Here is an 11,203-nt window from a genome sequence, read left to right as displayed (position 1 = left end):
GCACTTAAAGTAAATAAAAGCAACACATTTCAAACATATAGTTTCCATCATAAGATGGAATTGACTTAAATTTAGTTAAGTTAGAGTGTAAATTAAATTGCAAAGAACACAAGTGACCATTTTGTATTCAACATAAGGGGTAAAATGCAGGGAACTTACATTTCATTTGTGAAACTTAAACTCTCACTCTGTACTGCGTGGAATGCAATAAAGACATTCTGATTCTGATTCTGAAAATTAAATGGCAGTATGTTTGAGTTGTTCTCTCCTGATCCCCCTGATGGCGCTGTCCCACAACACATCCTTCATTCCTGCGGGTCTGATCATTCTAAAAGGATAAAGCAAGTAGACCGACCGCATAGGATTATCCTGCATGTTTGCATGTTTACAGCTAAGATTGAATGCATCGTCTGGTGTCTCAGATTTCAATGCTAGTGGGAGATCGAATTGTTTCATTCTTAGATAAAATGTCAAATGTTCAAAGCATTCGTTCTATTAATGTTTAAAAAGGAGGAGATTAGGCTGGAGGAGTGTTAGTTTATTTCAAGTGTAAAACAGTTTGTGCGGTGGATCTGGAAGCCCATGTCAGCCCTGTCAACTGACTCAAAGATTGTGAAAGAAAAGACTGAGCGATCACTATAGATTCGTTTTCGTCGTCGCTTTCGGCTCTTTACATAATTATTCTTGCTGCCACAAAGCGGAAATAAAGACGATACTTTCTTCGTATTCATATTTAAATTAAACATGCCTCTCAGAGCAGTTTGAGATAACAATTACCATTATTTGTATGTGGAAAAGCAATAATCGGCTACCTTGATCACTTGACAGTTAATGCAGTGCCTAAGCCTTGGGTTTTAGGGTTTTAAATCCAGCTATAGGAAAAACTAGCAAGTTGGCTTGTTTGTCACATTATATTTACAAAAGTCAGCATTAACCTTCGATGCTTAATTAGATGGGACTGCTGGGTTCGTCTATTCTAAGTAACAGATTACTTCATGCTCGCAGGCGAGGCACACGCACTGACTGGTGATTCCTCTCGACCCACTATAGACGATCTTTGTGCGGGTTTGTAGTATGTACGTTGGAGAAAAGCTCTTCTATCGCTGGCTGCTATGACCTACCTACCGTCCGCGGACGACACTTTCTGTTTTCAACATTGACCCCTGCCTCTGAAACTATTTTTGCGGCGTTTTTGGCATTCATAAATTCACCACACCGTCGTTTATGGTTGCATTCCGCGACTTTTTCATCTTAGCTGCTGGCCTCTGGGGCTAGCTGGCTAGCGGAGCGGTGACTGAGTGGAGCCAGCTGGTCAGACGGAGGAACGGTAACGTTAGCAAACAAGCTAATTAGCAAGAAAGACTGGATTATTATTTTTTATCAAAGAAAGCGCAGGTTTGCGGGGTCAACGCTCTGCGGCAAAGAAAATGAAGATAACTGTGGATTTCGAGGAATGTCTGAAAGACTCCCCACGGTTCAGGTGAGTGATGACAGCCAGTGTTTTTGTCCCGTTGAGTGTGTATGTATTTATCACAGTGAAAAGTATCAAGCTAGCTTCTTGCTAATCAGTCAGCAGTTAAGTAGCTAGCTGTTGGCTTCTACTTTTCTATTTTTGACTCGTAAGAAAGCAGGGGCCAGTCTGGGAGGCTGCTGGTGTGGCAAGGAAACCAAACACAAACTCACAAAGAACTGTGGTACACAATGTGCTGTTCCACTATCTGTTTTCTAAATATAAATTATGTAAAGACAGGAATATATATTATCTTTTTATGACACTTTGTTATTGATTTCTTTTAATTGTTTGCGTGACAGCACATAGTACCATACCTTGTTCAACAAGGAATGTATTTTATTTTCACTTGGCTTCTGCAGAAAAGTACACAGATGGCGCCTCTTAATAATCGTGTTCATTATATATTCATTTTCTCGCTTTAAAATGTCAGAAAATAATGACAAAAAAAAAAAAAAAGCTGTTCACAATTTCCCTTAGCCCAGACTAACATTCAGATTGTTTGTGTTGTCCAACCTAAGGGTACACTTACTTGCTAGTTCAATAAGTACAATAGCAAAAACAAATGTATTCTATATAACATTCCTGCATATAGTCTTAGCTTAATGAAGGTAATGGTATTCAACATGTGTTGTTGTTTTTGTTTTTTTTTGCATTTTTTAGGCTGTGGTTTGTAATGCGTTGTTCCAACACATGTTTCTATTATTTTAACAACCCCATTTTAGTCAGTGGGGTATACTAAATAAATCGAATTAGACACCATTGTGTTTCATTCTTTTAGTTTTATTAGCACCACAAACTACTTCCTCATTCTTCAAAATGCTCATATAGTTAAATTACTACCTTTTCTTGCGCTGTTTCAGCATAAACTAAACAGAGTGGGAGTAACAGCATTTAGTGCAAGACAGATACATTAGAATGCATTTTTACTAGTGTACGTAATAATTTGGCAAGTGAGTGCAGATCAGTTTAATTGAAGAACGATGTGAAAATATTTACACCTATGAAGCCAGAGTTGTTGAATTTATGCTTAAATATAATCAACATGCTTCCCAGTTATTTAGAATTTTGTTGTTCAGCTGATTGGTTCAGTTTTTACACCAGTCAAATCAGATAGGACATCATAAAACCTGAACAAAGTACTTAGACAAGGGTCTGTAGTCAGGTGATTGGTGTTCATGTGATGTAATCTTGTCAGCATCGCATTCCTGACATCATCTCTTTTACTTTTTTTATTGTTTCAGGCGTAAAAGTTGGTTGTTTCCTATCGACTAGCTCCTCAGTCACTTTGTATTTTCCAGTGTTTTTGAGAAAGCTACTTCCTCCCTCCCTTCCCACACTCTCCACTGCTGCAACATCCTCTCACACAGAAACGAGGAACAGATGTTAGAAAGTTGTTTGCAGAAGAATGGAGCACTTTTTTTTCTCTCTTTTTTTTTTTAATCGGAGCATTTCCTTTAGGATCATATTCAGTAAGCTGAACAAAGGGAGGCTTTGGGGGTTGCTGCTTTTACACTAACCAGGATGGTTGCCGTTATATTACTGTTGTAAATTCGGAACATTTGCCAAGCTGTCTCACTTGTCCAATTATCTTTTTAAAGCAGATGTGTGGAATGTTGTTAGAAAATGCAGCCTTCTCTGTAGAGCTCATTCCTTTTATTCCTCTTTTATATCATCAGTATCATCATACCACCATAGCTCATGTTTAATTGAATGGGGACAACAGAGCGTTGACACTTTGAAAACACTTTGAAGTTGTCTGTATCAGTGATGTACCGTTTTTCAAACAAAGTGAGGAAATAACTTAAATTGGACTGCAGACAGAGGCTGTGGTTAAAATGTATTTTTAGCTTGAAACTGATGCCTTTAACCAATGACTCTAGTCCATAAATGATACGCAAGAGTGGATTTTCCAAAAGGCACCTTCTTCCCTATTGAAAGTCAGTCATTTGTAGACAAGGCTTCTGTGGCCATTGATAAATAACAAAGAAATTAGGGATGCACCGAATATTCGGCCACTGAAAAACTTCGGGCGAAAATGGCCCAAAAGTGCATTTTCGGTTTTCGGCCAAAAGACTTTTATCACCGAAACGACACGGCCGAAACAGGAAGTTGTGATGACGCAAGCAACAACCGCAGCCAGCACGGGCATGTCTGCCGTGTGGGCGTATTTCAGTATATAAAGTATTATATAAATATTATATAAAGACCCACTGATAGCGATTTGCAAAACATGTAATGCTGAAATTTCAAGAGGCGTGCACCTGCAAAGAATTTCTCCATGTTGGGTTTCATTTACCACCTGAAATCCAAACATCCAAGCAAGGAAGTTTCCCAGTGATGGTGTCAAGGCAAACGGGCAGGGGTGCCCAATATGTCGATCGCGATGACCTGTAGATTGCGAATGCAGTGCGAGTAGATCGCGTGCCATTGGGGAAAAAAAAATGTTTTAAATGTTAGTCTAATCATTTATCTGCTGCACTTCCAAAACAAACAGCAAGATAAACGTTCATCTTTTTGTTTTGTCTTTTCACTTTTTATTGCAACATCCCGTTCAGCTGCACACATCCACAGCCATGCGCAACTTCAATTGAGACTACCATCTTTCTTAAAGGGACAGCGCTATTTTTCTAAAGGTGCAGTGCACCAATTTTTCCTAGTAAAAATCAAAACAAATATGCTCAGTCTAACCGCACAGTGGATCGATGCAGATTTCCAGCTGCAAAAGCGTCTGCTCCATTATTATTTAATGTACACATGAGTGGGGTCAAGTTAAACATTTTATTTTGAATTTTTATTTTATTTTATATTGTGCATTGTTGGAATGTGCTAAATAAATATTTTCATAATTTTGTAATTGATTTATTCTTTGAAACATTAATATTAATTTATGCAATTGCAATGCCTTGATTTTAGTGAGGTTAGTACACAGTCATAGCCATAAATGCTATGGTACTAATAATCGCCATAATAATTTCTTTCGGTGTGTCGGCCTCGGGTTATTCGTTTTCGGTTTCGGCCAAGAGTTTTCATTTCGGTGCATCCCTAAAAGAAATGCATCAAAATGGCCAACTCCAAAGTATTAATTGTATTGATCAAGTTTGCAGTCTAGACGGCACAGTGACGTGGTAGTTAACACTGATGCCTCACAGCAAGAAGCTCCTGGGTTCGAATCCATAGGCCGACTTGTCCCTTCTGTGTGGAGTTTGCATGTTCTCCCTGTGTCCGTGTGAGTATTGGCCAATCTGAGACTGAGACAACTTCTTAAATTATGATTGTTTTACAAGTTTTGAAAACAAAATTTCCTCCCTTGGCGATTCATGAAAGTTTTCTTTCTTATATTCTCCTAGATCATCTGTGCAGCTGTTTTAAATCGAATAAACTTAAAAATCAATCCAGTGTAGGCTTATATTCTTGACAGTTGAATAGCTCTGCAATTCGTTTAAATAAATAACAAATAATCCTGAAGTGTGTTGGTTTTTATCCTGAAAAAGAAAACACTGGTTGGTTTTAACAAAATGAATAACCAGGTAACAAACTTAAATATCTTTATTCATAGCTTAACTAGAAAATTCACACTGTCACAATAAATACTAAATCACAATTATAAAGTTATATATAATTGTATATATACTGTTATCACTTATTTTACCTTTACCTTAGGACTATGGCTCTGTGTAGATTGTACATGACAGACATTTCACAGACCTAGAACATTGCTGCCCCTGTTAGGTTGGAAAAATGCCACTCAATTTTATCACTGGCTAAGTTTACTTGGTCAATATTTGGTCAGTCCAGTTTAAATCATTCTGGTAGAGCAGGTTGTTCATGGACCAGAGTGTTAGCCGTTCGATCTCCGGAATGTGCCACGCACCAAAGTGTCCTCGAGCAAGATACTGAACTCCCTGTTGCTTCCACTGGAATGTGTGTGAGCAAATGGGTAGACATATCTGTGACTGTAAAGCGCATTGAGTACCAATAGGTAGAAAGGCACTCTATAAAAACAAGACCATTTACCATTTAACTTTGCTGACTTTTTCAAAGTGGTTCTGCGCGCTCTGGTGTGTTAAATCTGCCAGGCAAATTACAGAATGCGTTTATTCCGAACAGAGAGAAATGATTGGATCAAGCATTTACATGGTTATTAGGAGCTAATATTATTAGATTATCCAGAGGTTTACTACATCCCCATATTAATTGAAAATTCCTTTCAATTGGCCCAGTCTGTTTAGATTGAGGTAGTTCCTTGAGGCATTTTCATTCTAACTGAGCTCTTATTCTGCTTATTAGTTTAACACCAGTGGCCAAGTTACTGTTAATAGCTTTTGTTTAGTGACGTTTCAGAGGTTTGACAGAGGTTTAATTTGCACAGATAAATTGTTACTTTAGTTACATGGTTGACATTGATTAATGTCTTGGAAAAATGCATAAATAATAATATGTTATATGTGATTGTAAACTGAATATGTTTTGGAACCAACACTGGTCAGACTTGAGAACATTTTTGGCATTTTTTGGATTTTCTTTTTTTATTTGTTTCACAATTAAGCTATTGATCACTGTCATTACTCAGTTATTAATAGACAATGTTAATGACGTGTATTTTGGCACACATAGTCAGTTCAGTCCAACATTATGAATACTCTCTGTTTAATGTGTGTAGAATCTCATACAAAGCAACTTTCTGTGATTCCTTGCAACCAGATTTCCAGCATATAACTGACGTCTGTCTATATTTTTGTGACCTTTATCCTCTGGGAGAGTCATCTGTCAACATTTCCTCTCTTAAACTCCACTGTACATTCATCCTGGGTTTGTAGTTATCAGCCACCGTCACAACACAGTTTTCCACTTTAACAGCTCATTTTTCCAACCCCCACTCGTTATGTTTGGCCAGAGAGGACGAGTGAGCTGGAGAGAAAAAGAGAATGGATGAAAACATAAAATATACACTTGCGTAGAGCAGCTCTCACTTGCTCAACATCTGTTTCCATTTTGGTGTTTGCTTTCAACTTAGTGCCAGAGAATATGGAACCCCCAAATGCAGAGAGGTTGTTTTTAAGTGGTAATTCCGCACACCCCGCATCTTTTTTTTTTCTTTTACTCCTATCCTCATTTTAGTTGGGAAACTGTCATTTGTCGTAAACCATGCTTTTAGCTTGGAAGAAAGACGCACCAGTGCAAAAATTATGTATTTTTGGCAGTTAACGCTAGCAGCCTAGTTTTCCACTTGAGAATAGATATTGGACTTGACAGCTTTCCTAGCTCTTCTTCAAATATGATATCCCTTCAGAGTGCTGTGGCTTTTCACGCCACATTTAAAGGAGCAAATGTTTTACATATTAGATATGTTTTCATCAAGTAAGGTCCTTCCTGCTTCACTTTAGGGCTGGGCGATATGGCTGAAAAAATGTATCACGATATAAGTGTTTCATATCAGTTGATATCGATAATTATTGATTTGTTTTTTTTAACCTATTCTACCCAGACTTCTCAACTGTGCTGAGTGGGAGCATGTCCTTCGCTAAATGATACGCCACTGCATCTGTTATTTCTTTGTATCGCTTTGATGTTTTGTCGTATGGCACTGCTGCCGTGTACCTCTAGATCAGAGGTTGCGCTAGACTTTTTCATTGTATGTCATTTTGACTGACAAGGGTCATAAAAATTTACTACTAAACAAAAGAGACAAGAGTCAATTAATATGCTCACTCGGCACCAAGTTTGCAGACATCAGTCTGACTCTTGTCTGACTTAGGGCCCGTCCACACGGAAACGCAAAAACGCTGAAACGCATAAGTTTTTCATCGTTTTGGCTGATCGTCCACACGTATCCTGTAAACGCATTGCCCTAAAACGCACTTTTCTGAAAACGGGTCCCAGGGTGGAGAAATTCGCAAACGCAGCTCTTGCGTTTTCATGTGGACGGCGAAAACGGGGAAAACGATGACGTCATCGCCACACTCCCGAGCAGCCTTCCACATCCTGCGAGACGTCTCGTAACAACATCAACAACAATGGCGGACTACATGCTAGTTTTCATGCTGGAGAAGATATTGAGCCTATTAGGGTTACTAGGGCAACATATCATGCTCCTGTGCCACCACGCTGAGCAAAAAAGGCGATTTGTAAACAGCGCTCAAGATTTGTGCGCATGCTCCGCCTCTTCCTCTCCGTTTTTGGTGAATTTCTGAAACTGAAACAGCGCCACCTATAGGCCTGGAATATGAAGTAGCGTTTTCGGTCGTGCTGAAACGGACCTGTGTGGACGCGGATATTTCTTGAAACGATGCCCTCGAAAACGGAGAGGGAAAAGATCGTTTTCGTACGTGTGGACGAGGCCTTAAAATAACCAAAATATTGCCAAACTGGTGACGTGACCTTTCCCTTTTTATCTACAATTTCCTCTTGTGCTGTTGCACTCATATTCTCCTTTCACTCCACGGCGTTCTTTTTTGCTGCTGCTGCTGTTGTTGTTGATGCCACCAGCCTGGCTTAGCTGGGCCGTGATAGGTCAAGAGGCTAAAGACCTTCCTCTGCCAACATCCCCCAGAATGACTTGCAGTTCTGGCTCAGGGTTTTCTTCCTGTTTTTCTCTAACACAGTTCAAGTGAAATTATCGAACATTCTATCAAACGTATTTTCTATTGATCACGTGTCTATCGCGATAGATATTGCTATCATTTTATCGCCCAGCCCTACTTCACTTTCAACAATGGCAACTGAAACTTTTGTGGCACACGAGTCATACAATTGTGCTTCTGCGTCAACTTAACGCATAAGTCTAAACCACCTACAAGAAGCAGTGATCTTGGACTCATTTCCATCTAGCTGATCCAAACTGCAATGTTAAGGCTTCCAAATAGAGTGCACAAGAAATAATAACATCAGGAGATTAATGGACAATATTTTTTAAAGCTTGTAGACATTAATTGTAAAGAAAGTGAGCTAATTTCTGCAGTTACAGTCAACATTTCTCCCTGTCTTCATTCCTGTCTATCCCGATCGTATCTGCTGATTTTGAACGTGGCTGAGTGCCATCATATGAAGTCACTAGTCGAACGTCTTCCGTTGCAGTTTTCCCCGAGTCCTTGACAGCGGCTCTTGAGCCAGCAAATCACTGACGCACATCTCTAATACAGAACCCAGAGACTGATGAGGAGTGCTTGTACTGAGATTATCACCTTGATTAGTTTCCCATAGGAGTTCAGCTGTAGGCTTGTTAGTATGCTGGGCTTGTTGCAGTTTGATTTAATTAAGCTATGGTTCACTTCCGTTTAATGGTAATTAATTAAGGCAGTTAAGAGCTAATGAAATAAGAGGACTAATGCTACTGTGTGGGTAGTGCTACTGCTGCACACTTATGTCAGTAAATAGAGAGCAGTAAGTCTTCCATGTACTTTATTTACTTTACTTGGAAGTGATTGCTATTTTATCATAGCAGTGGCAGCTCAAAGACGTGTGATTTATATTTATATTGAACATGTCAGGAATGAAATCGATGAGTTGATCTTCAGAAAATGTATCAACTGCTTTGCTAAGAAGTCATTTTTCGACTCAACTTTACTTATAAAGCACTTTAAAATAGGGCTGGGCGATATGGCTGAAAAATGTATCACGATATTTACTACCGGTCAAAAGTTTTAGAACACCCTCATTTTTCCAGTTATTTATTGCAATTCAAGTCGTGCAAGTCTAATGAATAGCTTGAAATGGTACAAAGGTAAGTACTGAACAGCCAGAGGTTAAAAAAAAAGGTTTGGTTACCCAATACTGTAAATTATCGAATGTATTTTCTATTGATATTGATCACGTGTCTATCGCGATAGATATCGCTATCATTTTATCGCCCAGCCCTACTTCACTTTCAACAATGGCGACTGAAACTTTCGCGGCACACGAGTCATACAATTGTTTGTATCTCCGAACCTCCTTGGTTAACCTCTCCTCGATGTGTTCCATCTGTATTGATCCAAAACAATCAATTCGAAAATTGCGGAGATGGAGAAGCAGGCTGAAATACTAAAGGTCTGACCCTAGACCCTAGCGTATACTAAAATACGCTAGGGTCTGCGCACTGTCTGTGTAAGTGCGCTGTCGCCGTAGCTTCTGCGTAAGATATTAGTCATTTTCAATTCAAGCATCAAGTCAAGGGGTGTTTCAACCATAAATAGCAGTACACACTGAAGTGAGACAGCACTCCTTTAAGATTATGGAGCTACACTCCTCAGTCTTTGCTTTGGCGACTGAACACGGTGCAGCTTCCCCCCTCTGTCTGTGTTTCCTTCCTGCAACTTGTGTATATCATAGGAAAACAGAGGATGTACACTAAATGCAAAATTGGCCTCATGTCCAGTCATTACGACACCCGGCAGAATTTCCCAAAACCAAGTGTTTACTGTTAGTAGTGACTTCATCTTGTTGATGTTGTTGAAGCCTTTGAATCTAATGTTGGGTTTTACCACAGTGGGACCCCCCTCTATGTCACCACTGCTCCACTCTCTAACAATTACAGGATCTACGTCACAGCACTGAAGCTCACCCCATTCTTCACATTTCCATCCACTGTAACAGATTCATAATGTTGAATGGTTCGCTTCAACTGCTGTTATTTCAGTCCAGGGAAATGACCCATTCTCATGGCCTTTGATCAGCTCTTGTGGCACACATTAGTATGTAATTTAAAGAAACAACAAAGCCATGTATAATCTTCTTCCTATATTTTACAATGTTAATAGCGGCAGAAGCATTAGAGGGAAGAAGAGATGACAAAACACTGCTGGACACAAATATATTTAGAACATCAAAAGGAAATGGTAGTTCAGAGGTGTTCAACTGTCAGACACATGTAAATACTAATTAGTTTGCTGATTGTATAGAATGTTTTTAAACAGATCCATGAGAATCTGTTTGTCTTTTAGTCAATAACCCAAAGAGATACAATTTACTCTCAGTTGAAACTAAGAAAAGCAGAGCATGGACGGTGCAAATTAACCTTCTGGCTGATCCAGTGATGATCAATAAATTATCTTGACGTTTCAGCTCCATATAACTAGTATCATTATAGCTGTTCAGATATTGTTTCGTGGAAACCAATTTCTATCCAGACCAGGCACTCTCAGAGTAGATTAGAAAATATCCTAGTTAAGAAGAAAGTGAAAATATGTGAATAGCAGATGGTCTTTGAGTGTCGCCTTATGTCTTTGAAGAGCTTAGGATTGTGCCACAGGCCCATAGAATACTCCATTGTGCTCAACATGAATTACAAACCTGCTTGACCACCTAACAGAGTCCACACAAGCTGCTGGCTGGCTACCAACAGCCACAGAGGAAGCAATCTTTATTTTGGAGTTTGGTCGCTGAATCACTCCTGAAAATTTAGGTGTCTCTGTGTTGGTAGCGTTACCACTCGGTCTGATCTATGACTAGTGCTACAAGGCTGGGGGAAACCAGCACAATAAGATCCAAGACTTTGAGGTTTCTGTTGTTGATGTTAAGTGGATGTTGGCAGTGACTTTTAGTCATCTGTGGCTAAAATAACACCATTTATGTGGGTGTTTACTCAAAGTAATTACTCCAACTTAAGCTATGGAAACTACAGAATATATCCAAGTAAGATATATTGAAGTGAAATGTTTTTTATAAAGCAGTAAATTACATTACATTATGTAGCTTACCTTGTAGTTGTTGCTA

General features: G+C 39.1%; 1 protein-coding gene across 1 annotated transcript in view; it reads left to right on the top strand.

Annotated features, from left to right (window-relative positions):
* The first annotated feature begins 536 nt into the window (after positions 1-536).
* Positions 537-11,203, top strand: part of LOC311491003 (arf-GAP with coiled-coil, ANK repeat and PH domain-containing protein 2-like) — a 70,614-nt gene continuing 59,947 nt past the window's right edge. The window contains exon 1 of the mRNA XM_084548836.1: positions 537-1,480. Coding sequence (XP_084404962.1) covers positions 1,428-1,480 — 53 coding nt within the window. The 5' untranslated portion in view covers positions 537-1,427. The remainder of the gene's footprint in view (positions 1,481-11,203) is intronic.

Source organism: Chelon labrosus (assembly GCF_963514085.1).
Source record: "Chelon labrosus genome assembly, chromosome: 7".
In the NCBI taxonomy this organism is placed as follows: domain Eukaryota; kingdom Metazoa; phylum Chordata; class Actinopteri; order Mugiliformes; family Mugilidae; genus Chelon; species Chelon labrosus.
This window is presented reverse-complemented; position numbering and strand designations above follow the sequence as displayed.